This window comes from Enoplosus armatus, chromosome 22 (genome assembly GCF_043641665.1).
Source record: "Enoplosus armatus isolate fEnoArm2 chromosome 22, fEnoArm2.hap1, whole genome shotgun sequence".
NCBI classification, from domain to species: Eukaryota; Metazoa; Chordata; class Actinopteri; order Centrarchiformes; family Enoplosidae; genus Enoplosus; species Enoplosus armatus.
The window spans coordinates 5,853,571-5,875,624 of record NC_092201.1 but is presented as its reverse complement, the minus strand read 5'-3'; the positions used below and the strand labels follow the sequence as shown (position 1 = coordinate 5,875,624).

General features: G+C 39.7%; 1 protein-coding gene across 1 annotated transcript in view; it reads right to left on the bottom strand.

Moving 5' to 3' along the window:
- The window catches only part of anks1b (ankyrin repeat and sterile alpha motif domain containing 1B), a 195,557-nt gene that overhangs the window by 145,969 nt on the left and 27,534 nt on the right, over positions 1–22,054 (bottom strand). Inside the window, exon 2 of the mRNA XM_070928639.1 lies at positions 232–312. Coding sequence (XP_070784740.1) covers positions 232–312 — 81 coding nt within the window. The remainder of the gene's footprint in view (positions 1–231; positions 313–22,054) is intronic.

The following is a 22,054-nucleotide window of genomic DNA, read 5'->3' as shown; positions in this document are numbered from 1 at the left end:
TATTGTGTTTACAGCTCGTTTCTGCTGCCCCCAAGTGGCCAAAAAGATCAGTTACTGCAGATTTATCCAGAAAGTCTCTTGAGAGAGCTTCATGAAATACATTTTGTCTTAACCTGACAGCAGAAATAGGGTTAGGGTTACATCAGGCGCTTGCACAGACATGTATGCAAACACATATAAACTTATTCATGAATAAGTTCTCTTAAGTAAAACACTCATGTGCAGTCTTACCTGTGTCCGTTGAGTGAAGCATGATGTAAAGGTGTGTATCCTGAACTGTCTGTGCAGTTGACATTCAGGCCCTTCCACATGCTGGAGAGAAAATAGAGATACATCAGAGTTAATCCTCAAAGTCAGATACACACACTCCACTTGGCCACCATAGTCACTTTAACAACATCCCTCAGTATGGAAGAGCCTGCTGTTTGGTAACATGCTGGTTGACACACATCAAGTAGAGTTCAAGTGTTGTTTTTGCTTTTTGTCACACACATTTTAGGCTGCTTTTACATGACACAGACTTTAAATATCTTTATTTCATCAATTTGTTTAAGTCTGGTACCTCCGCTATCTGCTGCACTTGTTGTGTTTTAGACCCAGGACATGACTAACAACACCTGGCCAATCAGGATTCACGCTCCTCATGGAATGTGCAAAGTGTGGGAAAGACAGACTGTGTGTGTCTTTCTGAGAAAATGCTATTTCTGAGCAGTTTTTGGAGCATTTTGAATTTTTAGTGATATTTGTTCAGTGTTAAATTACTATATTTATCTACTGAGAAACAGATGAACACCTCCTGTGAGTTAATTGATTAATTTCCTGTAGTTGTAGGAGCTACAACTCATATAAAAAGGGGTTTCGGGGCTCTTTCAAGAAGATTAAGGAGGCCAGAATTGCTTTCTCCTTTTTTTTCTTGTTTGTTTGGTTGTTTTTTTCTCTTTAAAGAAGTATTGGGTTTTGTTTCTTCAGTTATTTCTTAACACAGAAGAATTTGACTTGTAACGTATTTGGGTCCCGAGGCGAGAACTATAATTTCTCATTTGGGGCTACAGACAGAAGAGTTTAAGTCCTATTTCATCACATTGGCAAATAAAGAAAGTGAGTGAGGTCGACTCTTGTGCTCGCAAAAGGCTGAGCATTGCAAATAAAACCACACAAAACAGACTCGCATAAGGATAGCCAGCTACGCACACACATATACACGCACACACACAGAAACAGACATACACACACTATTACACAAATAGAGCCCAGGCTTTTCCCAGGGCTATAATTATATGACCTCTCTTTTTCACATGAACTCCTTCGAGCGCGTCAGAGAGAAGGACTAACTAGTTGAATTCCAGTCTGAGCAGCTCTGGGTTTAATCAAAGCTAAATCAAGTAACTTCCATAAGCGACAGTATTACCGTTTTTTAACATTAAAGGCGATACTGTACTGTAGGAGAGTCTCAAACTGCAAATATGTGTTTAACAATATCTATTACTGAAACACGTGAAGTAGAGCTGTACTGTACTGATGTATTTATTCGCCAAAAATATGTATCTAATCACAAGCCTCATCTTGGCTCTCTCTTTTAATAATATTGGCATAAAGATATCCTGGGAAATTAAGACTTACATATCAATACTTCATTTTCATTTCTTCAATTGTTCATGGTTTTTATTGTATATTCCTTTAATTTCATGGCCTGTATTTGTTCAAGGAAATAAAGGAAATGTTTCCTCAAAAATAAAATAATTATTTTTATTAAATTTATTGTAATAAATGCATTACACACTTGTATTTTCCCTTTTGAGAGACTGGAGCTAAATCTGCAAACAGTGAAGTGTTGTGGAGACTGCAGAACAGTCATTCAGAGTTTGACAGACATCAACACAATGGTCAAGGTCAGACTAAACCTGAATTAAAAGGGGTATTGAGGGCTGGCTGCACACACACACAGAACACAGTGTACATTGATCAATAGAACAGGTCTGCTCTGGCAAAGGTTGCAGAACATTTTACTTTGCTGAATTCAGCGCTGAACTAAACGATGACTGTAAAACAACCACAACAAGCTGCCTCTAAATCAAGTCAGGTCACACAAAAACACAAAAAGACACACAGATAACACAAGAACAAATGTACAAGAGAAACACACGCACACATGCACCTTAATATGGTACATGTACACACACATACAGTATGTAACACACAGGGGTCAGAGGGCAGGAGACCACAGACAGAGAGACACAGCACAAGATATCGATCGTGCTGCTCTGTTGACCCCTTTCAGCGCTGACCTACAGAAGCAGTGGGATGGGTTGTTAAAAGGAGCAGAGTGACAGTGGGTGAGGGTAGCGGGAGGCAACAGGCTGCAGGAAGCCAAAATGTGATGGAGGCAGAAATAGGGGCAACGAGGAGTGAAATGAATGCCCGTGTCAACACAACTGTCAAGTAAATAAATTGGATGGATTTGATTTCAACAAACATCCGCCATAAAAATGAAAAGTGTTACTCATCTGTTGTCTTTTATTGTCAGATGCTGGTATATGTGCCATATATCAAAACTATGAAAAACGCTTGGCATTATTGTATATGGAGGGACAAGAGGGCTGACATTTCTGGTGCTGTGTTTTTTTCATTGGTTAGTTCTTCCTGCCATGTGTGCTGTTTAAGCCAATTAAGAAATTCAGATAGGAAAGAGCGCTACATGCTGTAAGTGAGCACAGCAGAAGTTTAACTCAAACAAACAACAAACATCAACCAATTCCAAGCTGGTGTGTTGACGTAAACACATAAAAGCATCTTAAAATGCAAGAAATCTCCGTATAATAAGAACTTCTGGCTGCTGAAAAAAATTAGATAGGTAAATTAAAATAAGGAGATTTATTAATTATTATTGGCAGAATGTGTTCCTTGTTTTAAAGGAATAAGGAATTACTCATAATTTTGGGAAATGCACTTGCTAAGAGTTAAATGAGACGGAGCTAGAGCCAGGAAGTGATTAGCTTAGCTTAGCATAAAGACAGCAAAAACAGGGGGAAACAGCTAGCCTGGCTCTTTCTATAGTTCAGCTCTAGGTCCGTATTTAACACACAGACATGAGGGCAGTCCATAAGTTAAATATTCTTGTCATTAATTCCCTTTTTCTTAAACAAATAGTTTAATAGCAGGTGTGGCATTTAAAAACCTTGTAGTTTCAATCATCTTCAATCATCAACATCCAGCCCTACGCCCAGAGAATCTACATATGCATTTCTATAGCCTTTTATCACATATTTCTTTTTATTAATAATACATATTTCCACCTTAAAACAAGCATTAAACTACTATTGCAAGTGAGTTTTATCAAAATGTTCCATTTTTACTCTGTGTTTCTAATTCAATACCTCATTAATCACATAAATCTACCTGGATGGAAACACAGCTAATGTTCCATACACTCCCATAAGCTGTTTTCTATATCTGATAGCTGTTCACCAAACAAACCCGACCTTGAACACACACATACACACACCTTCAAACAACCAATCTGTACACCAATTCATTAAAAACTTGCTGAACAAAGAGTCTTTCATATGAGCAGCGCTCTGCACAGCCCCGAACACAATCCGCCTCTCCCACACACCCACAAACGCACCATGCAGTATTAATGCACAAACACAGCAGTCATACCCCGAGTCACATAAAAAACCTGCACAAACAAATATATGTAGCCACTTTGTGAAGGAAAGTGTAAGCCCTGTTCGCAGTGTGTGTGAGCCTCGCTGTGACGGCCGGAGCTGAACAAGGTGTTGTGTTTCCTTTCACTATTACATACGTGTTTGGAGTGACATCAACACTGGGTGTCACTAGTGGGTGCTTTAACACTTAGCAAGGCTTTTGTGGGTGGTTACTTTCAGGAGTAGGAATCAAGTGACAACCAAAGCAAGAATTAGCAAGATTTATTACAATAGATTTGGAAAAAAAGCTCCACTAATCAGACAGAGAATCATGAGCAAACTCTGCATCTCTACACAGCGTTTTAGCCTCTTGAAGCTCATGTTTTGGTTTTATGGCACATTTACTGGGCAGTATGGTTCAGTCTCACCGTTCTCATTAACCGACAGCAGCATAGGACGCTACAGACAAAGTTAGCAAACTCAAATACTATACTATACAAATACTAATGTTGCTCAATCTCTGCTGAATGTGTAAATAGGCAACACAACGCAGACAACACGCACACGGGTTACATTAGCCATAGCATCTTTACAAGGCAATAGGCAGTGTTATGTGTCTGCACCCAACTAAATCATTTCTGTCCTGGTTTGCATTAAGACACGGAGGCCATCTTTTCAACATAGACTGGTCGCAGAACCACTTCCACATGAACTGCAAGTTTTATCAATTTATCAACAAATCACTAAAATTCAAAGAGAGATTTACAATGAGTCTGTGGTATACAGTGATGAGTTTATAGCTACTTATCATACTTGGTATTTCTCTTTTCTATTGTACTCTACTACTGTTGATATTCCCACGTTCACATGTTATTCCTATAGAGACTTATACTGCTCTGTTGTGTTCTTAATATTGTATTTATATTTACCGTCTGTGACAAGTACATTTATTGAGTCCACTGCAGCTTGAAACTGCCAAAAGGTACAAACACACAGAGGCTGTGCCTTTCAGAAAAAATAAATACCACACATTGGATAACAACCAACTTGATCTTGGTGAATCACTTCCTAATAAGACCCGTTTTCTTATCACAGCTGTTCATTTCTTCTCTGCCATGTTCCACCTCTAAATTCTCAAACTCAGTTCGGCGCCATATCGTTTCTCCATTGTTTTCTGTGCTTTCAGTAACATCGTAAAAAGCCAGCCAGCAGAGTTTAAATAGAATTAGTGGGCAACTTGAGATTAGATAATGGAGAAGAGGTGCTGCTGCAGGAATGCAGACTCTTGGTGGATTAGTCAAACATGCAGACGACGTCCTACCTAATTAACCTCAGGAGCTGCAGCTAAGGAAAGCTGGTGGGAAAAGCTGTCTTGGTCTTTGTGTACGTGTATGTATGTATAACTACTGCTACCGTACGTCAGATTTACATTAAAGTTTAATGGTGTTTTTGCGTGTTGGACTTTAACTTTGCCTCTTTCTCAGCATCATGCAACAACAATCGACTGACTTAATCTTTAACAGCTAGTTTCTCTCCTTTCTGACCCTGACTCTCCTTCTGCCTTGCTGAGGGCCACACTTTTTTTTTTTATTAAAGCACTAAAAGGTAAAGGGGTCAAACATCATGAAAGGCCTCCCAGCAGGCAGAGCAAGGCTGCCCTCTGTTTGAACCCTTCTTCAGTTACAGTGTGACAGTTTCTCCTCGCCTTTACATCACTTTACTACAGCACAGCAGCACACTGAAGACGGCTTTGACATGTTATAATATTAGAACTACCAAAAAAGAACAACCTGTTTTGGTCGTATCTAACAACACAAGCCTTTTTGAGGTGATACCTAAGTGTACTTTGGAGAAAGCAGTATCAGTTCAGTTTAAAAATAATGAATTAGTGTTTATATAAAAGGGTATGTATCATTTCTTAACACTGTTGCAGTGTTTTTTCTCCAAACCTACAAATGAAAATTGGGTTTTACTGAACAAGATGAAGTTGAGATTCATTCTTGACAAAAATTCTTATACCAGTTTCACGTTCCACGTATCCCATTTGCAAAAACATTACCTCAAGCAATCTAAAAACGGTGTTGCTCATCAAACAAGGGCTAAAATGAGTTCTTTAGACGTGTCATTTATTATTTAATATTTATCAGTGTAGTTATTATCAAGTAGTAAAAAATGTCTCATTTTGGATGCAAACTTCTCATTCAGCGTTTCAGAATGAAAGCCTTCATTTGCTGGTTCTCACCATGGATATTAAAGCTGGCATCACGTTGCAGCAAAGTTCAAGCTACATCAAAGCGGTGCATTGTCTTCAAAGGAAAAGGAACGAAGGAGTTGGGGAAACCTTTGTAGTCGGGATTCTTTTTAGAGAGAAACTTTTTTTTTGGTGGGGAGGAAAGTTAAGTCGACTGAATCCATCTGCCTGTTGAACTTCACGCCACCTAATGAAATGAAAATTGAAGGCTTTTCTACAGAAACGGACGACTCAACAACATCAATAACTTCACGGGAAATCAAAAAGGGAACCAATATGAGACGAGGTGTGTTCGCTATCAGAGCAGATAACGGCAGACAGGAAGTGGAGTTGGTTCATATCCTGTTTTGAAGAAGCAGAAGAGATACCTGCTGATTAAGAGCAGCGTTGCAAGAGCCCACTAACTGATATGACCTATAGGATGATGAAAACACACACACACACGTACATTTTTCTTTAGAGCTGGCCTTTGATGTTTAAACCCCGACTCACACAGAGAGGCAGTCCATCCCCCATGATGCTTTAGGGCATGAATATTTTGCTTTACACTCTAATGTCTTGAGCAGGTGTGCAGGGATGGATAAGGTTTATGTAACTGTGTGTGTGTGTGTGTGTGTGTGTGTGTGTGTGTGTGTGTGTGTGTGTGTGTGTGTGTGCATGCGCGTGTGTATGTGTGTGGTGTCATAGGTGAGACCAGCTCAACCACAGAGAGACAATTATAGTGCAAGGTGTCAAAAGACCAATTACATTTCTGCAGAGACATGAAAACCAACCTCCCTATCTTTTCTCTCTGTCTTTCACTTTTTCTCTCTTTCTTTTCTTTCTCAGCTTCTATTTTGCTTCTTTCTATATAACCTGCAAACAAATGAGCATATATTTGCAGATGTAAAGTATACGTGAACGCCCTGCAAATACAGAGGGAGGGAGAGAGAGGGACAGAAGACTGCAGAACTGAGTTTGTATGCTAATGTATGACAAACCAGTTACTTAAAAGGATACTAGGCCAATACTAACAGTGATATTTGATTAAAAATCCCAACCAATCTTGATATAAATACAAACACACAACACAAATAAACATTTTTTGCAAGATCACTCAGGTTTTGACCACTAGTAGAGCTATGGAGCAATGTTTTTAAGAGTTTCCTGCAGATGGTTTCGCACAATTCCACAGATCCACAGTTGCCTCACATGCCAAGAAATGCAGCAATGTACCAATAAATGTAAGGATGAATTTTAGAGACAAATTTTAAAAATGGTCAAAATTGAAGCAGCAGAGGCCAAGATATCCTGGTATGGCTCCAAAAGTACTGGATCCTACACTTCCCATAATGCAACCTGTCAATATATCAATCATGCTCCATTATGAAGTGACACAAACACATAATTTCCACAGGTTACAGTGTGACCTCCAACATGACAGCAATCTCATTTTCGCTTCATATTCCCACGACGTCATGAAGAAAATCCCATTCACACCTGCACAACTCGTCGGGCAATCCCGCATTGCTTTCACAGAGAGAGGTGTTTCCCCCTCTCTCCATCTCACTTCTCTCAGATCTGTCACTCGCTACTGCTTCATTTCCACACCAATTATAGTGACGAGTGCAGCCACAGTACAGTACGGTTGATACAGGGGAAAGAGAACTCCCAGCATGTCAAAAAAAAACTCTCTTTTTGAGTTTGTGAGCATAAAACAGCTATTTTTATTATATTTGAATATTTACAGAAGACACAATGTCTAAATATATCAATGAACAACAGCTTCTTTTTCAATTTGACAAAAAAACAACTCACTATGCAACTTCATAACTGCATGATGAAGTGCCCAGCTATTTTGTCTCTATCTCGCCTTCCTCATCAGCGTCTGGCAAATCCCTAATTTGCTGAACTCATTCTTGCGAAATTGGCTCATATGTTTTTGCATATTTTGCAAAATAACAGCTCCCCTCTACAAATCTCCTCGTTAGCAATTTTGTTCAATACGCTGTGGTATCCCCCCCAGCTTGGGACTCCATCCAACTTGCAAATCAGGTCTATTACTGCCGAAAAACATGAACTGCTACAAACAAACAAAGCTTCCTTTTTTTAGAGTTCTCCCTTAAGTGGACGTTCAAGCCAGCTAACAACCCTAAAACACAGTTTCAATTCTCAGTGAAAGACCTTATTGACAAGTTCTGGAAAGTGGAAAAGTGTATCAAGAAAGACTGTTGAATTTTCTAATATAGTTTCTAACTATATAACAACAGAAGTGCTAAAGCATTTGGAGAGACATGTAAGTCGCAGAGGTCTGAACAAGCCAATACATTTGTCTATTTCCTTTTTTTCTGTTAATTTTTAAATACATTTGACCTTATAACAAAAAGAGGCAACATTTGCAGTAACTACGTTCTTATTTTACATTTTCAAACATGTCAAAACAGAAGAAACAAGCAATAAATAAATAATAAACAATAATAAACAGTGCAATACATACATATATACATACATATACATTGTTATTGTATTTTTTTTTTCACTTTTTTCACTTAAATATTGTTAATGTGTATATTTTTTATTTCTTATTTTTTTATATCTTATAACAGATACCCACAGCATCACTATGAAGGCGTTCCAGGGTTTAAAAAGGTTCGGGAATCACTGATTTCAAAGATCAAGTTGAAAGCTGCAGTTTTGACTCACAGTCACCACACACTGAAATACGTGCTGGAGTGGAGGAGATGAATCTTTAAATATGCAAAAAGGCGGCGCTCACTGTATAAATGCATAAAGATAAATATGCAGAGTGTAAATTAATGAATGAATATGCAGCCAAGCCAGTCAGTTGGTGACAAATGCCCTCAAAAGGAACAAACATTAACTGACACACTCAACAGGTCAAAAGGCCACCACTCCCATCACAGGAAGCAATTTATCTTCAGGTCAAACTGACCTCTGGTGCACAGAACATGGAGGGTGGCTGTCGGGGGCAGTGGGTCAAACACACACACACACACACACGTACAGTGGCTGACCCCACCCGCCCTCACCAATAATTAAAAGCAGACACAAATAATCAATAGCTGCACAACTCCCCGCTGGGATTTAGTGCGTCTATTGATGAAGTTTGAACAGTGGTCATTTGGTTGTCCTGAGGGTTAATTACTCGGCTGCAGAGAGAGAGAGCGTCGGGAAATACACAAGGGGTCAGTGGCATTATTTAAAAAATCTGATATATTATATATATATTTTTTTTTTTGTAAATATATGTTTTCATCGTATGTCCATCTAGATACAGGACAGGATATACAAGTGTGGTGCTTAGAAAATGTCAGGGGCTGGTTATCCCTTCACACACTGTCGAACAGAAGAATTTGTTTTAGACTCATTTATGACTGCATTGCAACACACTCATACACACACTTTACTGTGGCATTCACTGGCAAGTACACACTTTAATACCAAAGAAACATGGTTAGACAATATAATATGATATTATGTGCTTTTCATTGAATACCTTTACTTTACATTACATTTTTTATTTATCACCAAACCATAATATTATAATGAAGATGCAGAGCTCCAATGTCCACCAGCTCTGTAGGTAAAACTGTACATAGAGACCCACAGGCCCCTGACCTTTGACCTCTGTCATAAGCTGACATGTCACTTGATCAGGATGAAAGGGTGTGGGGTGGGTCAGAGGAAGGAAGAGAGATGAGAGGCAGCAAAGGAAGGAGGGGGAGAGAGAATAAATCTAATGCAGCAGAATTCAAAGAGCAGAAGAAAACAAAATAAACAACAAACAGTTAGAGGGCTAGACAGCCAGATGATACCACCGTCTGAGGATGGCTGAATTTCCACTTCATCACACAGCTTCATCAGAGCAGTGCGTCTACTTCCAAGTCTTAAACAATCTGGCAGTTGGTCTTTCAGCCCACCTCCTTAAATAGAGATGGAAACATCTCCTCTGTCCTGAGCTGACTCGTCATACGCTGCGCATCTGAATACAGAATCCACATCAAACTGGCAGCTTCACCTCAGAAGCAGCACAAAGGTTTGCAGTGATTTTCTAAGAAACACCCCTGTGACCTCACTGGAATGAGTTTTTCTACAGGAGGTTGACGACTATAAACGTGCTGAGACCCAAGAGTCCTCCAGGCTTAATTTCAAACCTTTTACCGAAGTTGACTTTTGATTAAACATTGTAAAAGGAGTCCTGATATAAGCACCCTCGTGTGAATAACCGCTGAACAAAAACTGTCATTATGGAAAATCAGCATGGGAACTGCTTTCTTTATTGCCAAAGTTTGTTGCATGGCACAAGCAGGGCATCAGCAGAAGAATATGCTTGCAATGACAAACATATACATGTAGCAGGGCTGTAGCCCGACCAATAACTTGTCCGACATTAGCTTAGTGCAGCTACATCGGTATCGGTGTGTATGTCCGCTGATAAATAAGAAGAAATTGCAGTACAGAAATACAGGGTGGTTTTGAAATAGTGATGTCATTGCATCATTTGTATTACTGACAAATGACTGAGTATTGACAAGTTCATTTTTCAACTGTAAAATGGCCCTCAATTATCTTAAAAAACACATTTATGCAGCTGACTTGGTATTTTATGGCTGTAAATGGTCGACGACTAAAGGATATTGAAAAGTTTTCGGAATTTCCCAGATCAACCTAAACTCATCATGTTATCTTTTTAAAATCTTATCAGATCTAAAAGCTCTGAATCAGGGCCTTGAAGCAGCTCATCCTGTCAGTCTGTGAAGCTGAAACTCATCAAATAGGACTTCTCAGCAATTTGTCATTTTTGAATGTCATGATTATTTTTAGAAGTAATGTCAAGTATACCGCTTATGTAATGTCTTTCTAAATGTGAGCTAAAGTGGTAATTACTCCAATACAATACTAGCTAAGGTTACTTAGAGGTTGACTTTTTTACAACTGAATCCTGGGAAGAAAGAAACCATAAGAAACTCCATTATTTTGTCTGATTGTTTTCATGTAAAAACAAGTTAGTTATCATGCTTGGTGCTACCTCATCATTTATAATACCACGTAGACCACCAATACAGGTCTGGAGGTCAAGCTACAGAAAAGAATCACAATTTAAATTATGAAAAAGAGATGAAGGCAGTAAGAGGAAGGAGAAAGAAGCATGGTGGTTAACAAACAGAACAAAGTCTCTTTAAAAGGCAAAGCAACACAAACTGGTGGACACATGAGAGACAGACACAGAGACAGCGATGGAGGCAGATAACATTTCCTCCGCTCTCTTTAATCAAACTGAGAGAAGCGAAGGTGAAGAAATGGCCGCAGTCTGCTTCACCGCTGCCGCTATTGATTTACACTGCAGCCTTTCCAATCAGTCACAATCTGGAGGGCTACAAACAATCTGTAAGTGCGTGTATGAACTGCATGTGTGTCTTCCTAAGGCAATTCTCCTCACAGTAAGTAAGTGACAGAAAGCCTTAGATCTCCACTTAACAACAGCCAGCCACAAATCCATCTAGAGCATCGATTTAGCCCAGTCTGTAGCATTACGGATGGGAAACGTCAGCTCTGGATCTCTATCTAACTGGGATAACTAATCTACAGAGCGGGCTGAAACAATCGATGCCTGTACACTGTAGATCTAGTGAGGAGAACTCCAGTGAAGTTCTTAAGACCTACTCTTCTGACCTTTGTGACTGCAAATAAAACATTATGCTGTTTGGTTTATTTGCATGGGAGTAAACTGGATACATCACAAACGTTACTTTCAGGAGCTATACTACATGAAATATGCAGTGGACAGGACATAAACATGAGCCACATTAATAAACGATGATTAATAGATGAGCCGATCGACGACAATTAATAAGTAATCAAGCAACCAGACTGAGAGTCCGCAGCCACTCTAGCGGCTCATATTGACTATACTTAGGCACAGTGCTTTGGGCTGAATGCTAACATCAGCATGCTAACATGATTACAATGGCATTGCTAGCATGCTTATGTTTAGCAGGTATAATGTTATCATGCTCACCATCTTAGTTTAGCATGTTAGCATGTTAGTTTAGCATGCTAAACTAAAATGGTGAGCATGGTAAACATTACTTGTTCTGTTATTTTCCCTGTGCAGTCTGAGGATTTGAACCAGCGTCCCTCAGAACAAGCCTCTTTTTTTATATTCACTTCCTCTGCCAAAAGCTCACTCTGAATATACAAGATACAGAAACGACTGTGAAATGTGTGAGGCCAGACGGCTGCATCTATAAACTGGATCAAATGGTCGCTCTGTTCATGATAATTCACTTCTACATCTGAGGTCAATTCAACTTGGCAAACGCATTTTACGCCAAGCTTATTTTCTTCAAAAATACAGAACACAGAGTGATTTTGTGAGTCAATTCAGGCTAAATATCATCTGGCAACTCATCAGGTTAGTTACGGCCACGGCAAGTCTATCTTCATTATCCACTCTGCCACGAGGAAATTAGCCATGCAGCCGCAATGGAAATCATGATAAAACGATATCAGTGGGAGAGTGATTATGATGAAAAGCAGGGAAGGCGCTGGAAGTAGTGTTTAATTCAGCACAGCTCTCAGAGCTGCACTACAGAAACAAAGAAACAGCTCCGCTTGGTTACAAACTAAACATTTATGTTGCTGTTTAGTGTCCGTGTTTAACATTTTCAAACTAAGTCTGTGCTGATTAGAACAAAGCATCTCTCCTGTGACAGTGGTGTGTTTGCAAGTGTGTGTGTGTGTGTGTGTGTGTGTGTACAGCATCAGGGCAGTAGCAGGGATCCATGGCTATATATGGTCTGACAGAAGGTTTTGATTTACCCGGAGAACTCTCCATGTTTCTGTCTCTCCTGCTCAGTTCTCCAAACTTCTAAACAATGAGAGACCGCCCTCACAGCGCTCACGTGAGACATAAAAATCAGTCATTGTCATCCCAGGGAAAACCCAACTAAACATATTGAAGATAAGAAATATTTATTTAGAATCTTTAGAATCACAGCACTGAAGCAAATTACAAAAAGATGGGAAAAGCCTACACCCTCAGATTTAATAAGCTGGAAAAGTACAATTCAGGAAGTGCAATTTATGGAGAACTTGAGTCATGAAATGCAAAACACTGAGGTCATTTTGAAAAGTTGCTGATTAAAAGTCAGAATGATACATATATAAAAGAAAGGTGAAAACCAAGCTTTTCTCTCTAAATTGTCAGAAAAATGCAAAATGATTGGTCTATACCTATATTTTGAGTATATACCTTCTTGGCTACCTTGTTAGTTACTGTTCAGACTTTAAACTTTCTGTACTATATGAGTGAATGATAGTGGGGGGCAAAGTGATTAAAAATAGTGTTGTAGTAGTAGTAACAGAAAAAATGTGTAACCGGGTCCATAGAGAGTACTCGTATGTTCAAACAAAACAGACTTTTTAAGAAAGAATGAAGGATATTCAGTCAACTGAATCGACTCACACCTGCTTAAAAAGCCTGTAAAGAAACAAGCAAGGAAACGACCCCATCTGCACATCTGTCCACTGTGTGTTTCACCATGGCAACCAACCTGCCATGTTACCTTCCTGGTATGAATTAACAGCAACTGCTACTGTGAGCCAAGCATATTTGATACTGAAAAAACTAACTTGTTTATGTTTAACTAAATTTATTTAATTTTTTTTTAACTTTAAAGACTGGAGGAATGCAGTGTGCTTGTGTGCTGAACAGCTGTATCTTCTCATGGCATGCTCGTCTTCCCCTTTCTTTCCCTCTGAGACTGTATTATGCCTGTCAGCAGGACTGCCGCATCCCATTTAAAGTGCTCAGACCGCAGGATCTCACATCTGCTGCTGCAGGACCGCGCAGGTAAACACGACTCAAATAGACACTGAAACGCACACCCAACCGTGGCGGGGTCAGAGCAGGTTTGTCAGGATATTCTGGGCATTTGTTCTCACACACACGGAGCACCAGGGTGAGAGGAGATAATTATTTCAGGAAAATTTAGATAATTGGATGTTGTTACTGTCCATGTAAGCATGCTCCAAATTTGGTGATTTTTAATTATTCAGACAAACTGCAGGATTAAACGTGGCCTTTCAGGCTGAGAAAATTCTCTTACATCTGATACCACCGTTAAAAAAACCCATTGGACTATCTCAAAAAATACATTGTCACAAAGCCAAATTCAGGACTGTTTTTCTTAGCTAATGAAAAGTTCATGTTTTGGAGATTCTTTTTAAACAATATGTTTTTAGAAAATACAGAAATGTACACACAATGCACATATATATATACACAAAAGCTCAGAAGAAGAAACTTTATTTTTGTGCTCTGAAATAAATTAATATTCTCGATATAAACAAACACGTCTGTCCAGTTCTTGCATATTTTGGAACATTTGAAGCACATGTAATATTTCAAGCACACAAGCAAAATTAACAACAGCAGTAGGAGGTTGGAGGTAACCGTGTACCTCTACTCATCTTTGGCAACCAAACAAATGATTGTTTGATTGATTGTTGTTGTTGTGGTGGTGAAAACACGCAAATAAACTAAATAAACATTATTGCTTTATATAGTGACAGTGTAAGTCTCTGGTACAGTAACTGGGCAGCTGTTCAGATATCACTGGGCACTGATCCCACTGTTGTGATGTGAGTTTGTAGAAACCCATTTGAAGTGTTGGGCCTATTTGCCAAGATGGATATTTTTTTGACTTTCTCCCAAGAAACATGAAAAATAATCCCTGCTCTGCTGGAAATGCTCAAGAGCAAAGAGCTTTGAAGGGGTATTAACCTCAACTATGGCCTTTCATCAGCGCCTATCAGCGGTTGAGAAATTGCAGCAACAGTAAAAAAGATGATATGTCAATACAAAACGAATAAATCTTGCTATTAGTTTGTTAGCTTGAGAAATTACATGTTTGTATCTTTAAAGACATAGTTTGACATTTTGGGAAATGAGCAGATTGATACCACTTTCATATCGGTATAAACATGAAAACAAGCAGCCAGGTAGCTTAGCTTAGCATAAAGACTGGAAACAGGGGGAAACAGCTAGCCTGGCACTGTCCAAATATAACAAAATCCCCCTACAAGCACCTTTAACATTCACTAACACATTAATAGTGTGTTTAATACCAGTGGGTTAAAACTACAAGTAGTGGTTTTACAAGGGGTTATGTTTATGCTAAACTAAGCTACCTAGCTGCTTGTCTTAAGCTCCATATTTAATTGACAGATATGAGAGTGGTATCAATCTTCTTGTCTAACTATTAGGAAGAAAGTGAATAACGTCGTACCATTCCTATTTCAATTCTTCCTTTAAATAATTCAAAATGTGAGGGAAGCTGCATGTTAAAACAGATTTGGGCCAGAAATTGAACATGAAAAGATAAGAAAATCACAGCACCTGGAGATATTACTATTCATTGCTAATTCATTGGTATTAATCAATAATCCCATTAATACTTTCTAAATACAGGGCTGTATATGTTTTTGTTTGTGCTATGGGAGAGTTAAAACCTTATGCATATTAACAAGAAACAGCTCTGACCGGTTGCCTGTTATTGTTGCTGTGAATTTCGTTTGAGGGCCACTAATCTGTTTTTGTTCTAGTTTGTTTTTCCTCAGTGTGAAAGAGCACAAAAACAAGGCCACTGAACTCAAGTATTACAGATATTCTCTGCAGCTGATACCCAACAATGAGGTGAAATGAAACTTAGATGATCCCAGAGGGGAAACTGGAGGATCAATAACGGATGTAAGTGTCAGTGCTACATCTATAGGTCAGTGGGTCATTGACATGTTTTCTGTGTCGACATAATATACTTGGACTAATTCAGGGCTAAATGTCAGTTTAGAGTCAGCGAGAGTGTTAAAAGGAATAGTTTGACATTTTGGGAAATTATTTGCTTTCTTGCCAAGATTTAGATGACAAGATTGATACCAGTCTCATGTTTGTACAGTCAGTATAAAGCTGGAGCCAGGAGATGGTTAGCTTAGTTTAACATGAGGACTGGAATCAGAGGGAAACGCCTACTGTAATCTGGCTCTCTCCAATGGTAAAATCCACCACTTTGGTTTTTTTATGGATTAAAAAAAAAAGTAAAATGTTAATTAGTGAGATTTAGAGGTGCTGGAAGGCAGATACTGTTATCTCGCGACAGCTGTTTCATGCTTAACTAAGCTAACAATCTCCTGGCTCCAGCTTCATATTGAACCGACAGATTCGTCAGAGTCGTATCTAAACTAACTCTCAGCAAAAAAGCAAACATATTTCTCAAAATGTCAAACTATTCCTTTAACTTACTTTGAGAACTGTGAAGAAGAAGAAGTGGCTAACGCTGACAAACCGCAGCAATCCCTCAAACCGGAGAAAAAAACAGAACAGCTACATGTTTTTTTTCATGTCATTTTTAAGAATCACACAGAGGATGTACATATTCAGGTTTTAGTTGAAACGAATGCTCCACATTTTCTGTCCATCCGTCACTGATTGCGGCAGCTCATTACTTGAAACCTTACTTCCATGTAAATACCGTTGTGTGCTGCGGACACTGAATGCATCTTTCACTATCTGTCTGCTTCCATCTCAGTCACTTTCTTGCCCTCTCCATATGTTGCTGTCTCTAACTTTAAACAAAATTATACATTCCCTTTCACAAGTTTCTTTTTTTTTTGCTATTCTTCCCCTACTTGCCAATCACAGACACCCAAAAAAGAGCGCACACACACACACACACACACACACACACACACACACACACACACACATATGCACTGCCAACTTGTGTTCACACACAGCTGCATGCAATTACGCGCCACAAGACGGTATTTAAAACATGAGACTCTCTGGCCCGTGTTATTTATCAGATCTATCAAAATAGCTCTTCCATGAAAGTCTACAAACCTGCCTGTGTGTGTGTGTGTGTGTGTGTGTGTGTACGAGTGTATACAGCGAGTGGCATCCCGCTTACGATGCACCAGAGGGTTGAAAGCTGTCTCAGTTCAGCAAAAAAAACTATTTGTTTCCTCTCTCGTATACATCAATCTCTCTCCTCGCCTCTGTCTGTCCTGGATTTTCTAAGATTTTGGCATCCTTGACAAACCTACAACTGCAAACATGTAGGATGCACTTGTTTCATATTATTCAGAATTATTCAGGCTAAAAAAAAGGCACAAGCCTCTACTTTTTCCACTGCATTTATCTGTAAGTACACAAAAATGAAACAGTGAGAAGTAGAAGCACTTCTTGAATTATTATTAGCCAGTTATTAAAAAATGCAACAGGCCAAATCAAACAAAAAAAGATGTATGCTCAGTTAACCCAGTTCTTAAAATCAGAAGGAATATTAAAACATTTCAAATCCCGGTAAAAAGAATTCGATCATCACGCAGGTTGAATGAAAATGTTTCAAAATCAGAGCTCCCAACAGAATTGGAAAGGGAGTAGCTCATTCAATCGAGGAGGTTATTGCATGAGAGGCAATTAATTTATCCCAATTATGCCCAGAGTGAATAAACATCCAGGGCCTTTCAGGACTTGAGCTTTCATCCTCTGTAGCTCAGAGGCTGTTTGTAGCGCGCTATCATCCAAACAAATCTTCACTGCTGCATCATCTGACATACACATAAGTACACGATGGAGGTATGATGTGTTGTGTTGTGGCTTCTTTCTCCTACTTGAACAAAAGCTCTGCTCTCTCCACTTTATGCTTGAAAGCGCACACACACACACACACACACACACACACACACATAAAGGGAGATACACCTGTGAATCTCCACTGCACCTCAAGGCAATTCTCCAGGCGATAAGCAGAGCTAAGAGTACAAATGATCCTCACACACAACAAGCTGACTCTATTGTTGACCGGCATGTTATAACAGAGATTCAGTCATGTTTCTGTTGAGGCTATGATCAAAACATTCCTATGTGTTTGTAACCTGGTAGCTGACATTCAAGCATTCATCACATCCTGTCTAACTTTTAACTGATACCAAGACAAGACATTTCACAGCAATGCTTGCATCCATCCTTGCATTGTTACATACAAACCCTGAGAAGCAAACATGAGGTTATATGGACTGACAGGTAACTAACAGATCGCTGAACAACTTCCATGATCAGTAGATGAATTTCATAGTTGTTTAGCATTTGAATTTATGCTAAAATCATATTTCTTCTACGACAAAATCCTGCCATTAGTCTACTTTGCTTTCACACCACAAATGAATCGCACCAGAGTCGAATTGGAACCAGACCGGTTTCAGTCCAGTTCTTTAGTCCACACCAGTCATACCAGTCATAAATGAACCGAACGAGTAAACACACCAGACTTCATTAGAACTGAAACAGGTTAGGTGTGAAAGCATCTTTAATAGTAATAATAATAATTAGATTTTTAGATTATCTGTGCCCAGTGAAAACATACAGGAAACATGAGGAGAGAGACAGAAGGATGACATGTAACAAGGTCCCAAACCGGATTCAAACTGGTGACATTGTGGTCATGTTGCATTTTAAATCTTTTAAATTACTTCATCCTGTCCCTTTTGTTCACTTTTGTTCTTTAATAAGCATTTAACAATTACTTTTATTACTACTATTATTATTAGTACTGTGGCATGTGTGATTACAGTATATTACACACAAAGGAAGCTGCCTTCCGCCTTTTTTATCTATGAGAAATCATGTGAATGGTGCAAGACAACAAAAGGATTACAGGCTTTCAGCACCAAACTCACAGTAGAAGAGGAAAAATAGGTACAGTGAATCAGGAGCCACAGGTGTGCTGTGGGAGACATTTATTTTCTGACTGAATACCTCTTATACGCAGTTTTCTGCTGTCTTATTTCATAGAGATGTACTTTGATGAGCTGCAACACACCTGCAAATGCATGAGCCAGACATGTCAGAGGAAACAAACGGCTCTGCCCTGATTCACACAGAGCTACTCGAAATCCCACAGTCGCTCTCTCAGGCACAATGGTGGAACAGAGCACAGCGTAATTTAGAGTGTGCGGGGTCGTTTAAAGAGAAAAACAAGGACACAGCCCAGTCATAATGATCACTTCTCAGCCTTGCACCAACACGCACGCGGCAATGAGCGCGTAAGCACACACACACAACACACGGCCTGCCTGCCCCGTCATTACGAATCCCCTCACTAACAGGGAGGAAGACGCCTCTGAAAAAAAGGTGCAGACAAACAAGGGCCAATTACGGACCAACACATAAATCTACGGCCAGCCACATCGAGTGGAAAAAGTCATGCAGAGCACACAAAGAGTGAGCACGCTGTGTTATTATATATGCAAACAGCCCTGCAGTTTTTACACATACTATAAATACATGCCAGGGAAAGACCATAAAGGCCACTGTAGATGCAGGGAAATGTTTCCTGTAAAACAGTGATCATCCAGAGCTCATAAACAACAGATTCAACAATCTCAATGGGTCATTTCACCGGTTACTAAGAACGTAACAAGACTGTGTGCTTACAGCAATGTGCATAAAAACCAAAGCATGACTTAAGGCCTTTAGTGACACACAAAAACTCACATTATACATTGACAGTGTGTGTGTGTCTGTACAGGCAGTGGACAGTTATGTAAGAAAGAAGTGAAGACAAAGGGAGAAAGCAAAGAGGGTCATATTACTCCATGAATTAAGCCATTATCAGTCCCCGTGCTTCAGTAAATCTTGGTAAGAGGAGAGGTGTACGAGGCCTAAAAGGTATTTATGAAGCACTCTGAATCAAAGAGAGATGGCTGTTACTGTGTTTAACGCGCTCTTGTGGTTATGAGACATTTAAGCACTCTTATGGAGGATCGCAAAGCACCCACAAACACAGGGAAATCAACCATGTGCGCAGAGAAAACCCCAAGAAACTTTTCACTCGGTTTCAGGAATTCAAGGCAAATTTAGTCAATTTGCATGCGTCTCTCTCGTTTCTAATCTTTTTCTCTCTTTTTCAGTCTCTCACACACGTAAACACAGGCACAGACTTGGCCACAACGTGGGAAATGCCCACTTGGCCCCGGTTAGAGAGTAGACAGAAGGTTTCCCACGCTGATACTCATCTGCTATGAGGTGCTTTCACAGTCACTGCAATGATGCAAGCTCAATAACAAGCTGTAGTGTAGTATGACACTGATCTCTGAAGTGAATCATTCTCAACATGCAGAAACTGAAGGGCTGAAGTCTCCACCTGGTCTGGCTTCACTGCATGTCACTTCCTCTTCTGATGTTTGTATTGCTCGAGCTTCCTGATAGCTCTTTTGTTTATCACTACACAACTTGCCTGCCACCTGTTTGATCTGTGTACACCTTTTTGTGTTCTCTCTTTACCTTTAGAGGGTTTAGATGACTGGACTTGATGAAAATACTCCTTGATGTTAAGTGTTTTAACTCAATCTGAATACAGTCTAATCGAAGTGTTAGCTGGGGGCCAAGCAGATTGCAAATGCTGGCAGCTTCCTATCCTGACACCTAGATATAGGAATATGTGGTCATTATGTTTTGTTCAGCTTCACACAGTGAAAGCAAAGATCTTTAGAGAGCCCGATATTGAATGAACCACAATAATTCATCAATCTGCAGAAAACTGTTTGCGGTAGGCTCTGATTAGTTTGGCTTCACAGCACTGCACTGAGACTCTCCGTCCTGTCATGTGGTCGTGTTGATGCCTGTAGGAATGCTGCAAATCACATAAACAGGGTAATTTTAGCCTGAATATGCAGACAGACAAAGGTCCATTTGAGTCACCCTCTGACCCCACTCTCCCCTCCTTCCCCCCCGGATTACAACACGCTCTCCTCCAGTGGGCAGCCACAGTGAGACTCCCCAAAGTGCAAAAACAATCTGTTTCAACTATAGCTGTACATTCACAATAGTTTAGTGTCTGTGTCTTTCAATGTATTTATAATATATATTTTGTCCATTAATTCATCTACTGTTGCAATACTCTCAATATGTGCTTTTGTTATAATTACATATATTTATTATCTTCAATAATATAAATTCTGGATCTTAAAAAGAGTTTATTCTACAAAGTAAATTCTACTCATATCCCTACTTTATCCTCTGCGGCTGCAGTGCCCCAATTTCCCCACAGGAATCATTAAACTTTCATCTCATCTGCTAATTTGTAAAACTGAAGTTTGTTAAGATGCTTGTACATAACAAATCTGTGTCCCTAAATTGGTAAACATTCAGATTTGTTCAGCATTCTTGTCACAAGGATAAGCTGGTCAGTGTGAGCCGAGCTGGAGATTAAAATGCCCACACAGTTATGTCTCAAAGAATCAAAGCACATAGGTCGTCTATGGTTAGTCATTACGATTCTCCTCGTCAAGCAGTCTAACTGCAGCTGCGTCTGTGTGTGTCCTCTTTGGCGTGGGGGTTTCCCTCCATCTTTCTCTCTCTCTCTCTACCTCCAGCTCTTCTCACTTCCCCTCTCATTTATCTCCCACCATCATCCTCTCTCTGGGTTCACTATAGCCCTGCAGGCTCTCCAACGTTCCTCCATTCACTCTCTTCTCTCGCTGCCCTTTTTAACTATCGACAGAGGAACAGAAACACTGAGAGGGATTTGCTGGGAAGACGTCCCTGCTTAGCTCAAACACAGAGGCAGCGCACACACAGAAGCACACAAACCTCCCTCACACGCACAGCGAGGCTCATGAAAAATGCATACACACATGGATAGCTCGATACTGTACTTTATACAGAGCACATACAGTATGACCTACTTCATATGCAGCACAGGAGCAGACCAAGAAGGAAAAATTGTTCATCTTTACGATGGACTGAGCTTTATCCAGAAGGGAAACTACTTGAACGATAAGGATGTGTGACTTCTCTGGGGTTTTAGAGCAGTTGTTTACATAGCATTAAGTCTATATTAGTGATTGATGTGGGACAGCTAAACCTAAGCAACAAACATAATCAATCACAGTGTTGACTACAGATCGCTTGCGAGCAGCACTCTCACACCATCTCACTGTGACAGTTGTTAATATTCGGTCTGCCGAGCATGCAAAGAGGCCAATCCGGGGTTTACCGCCTTGGTTCACTTACTCGTGTCACTACCAGAATGTATGGTAGGGTTAGGGTTAAGAGTTTGCATCCTTTCACAGAGCTGCAATTAACGCCTAT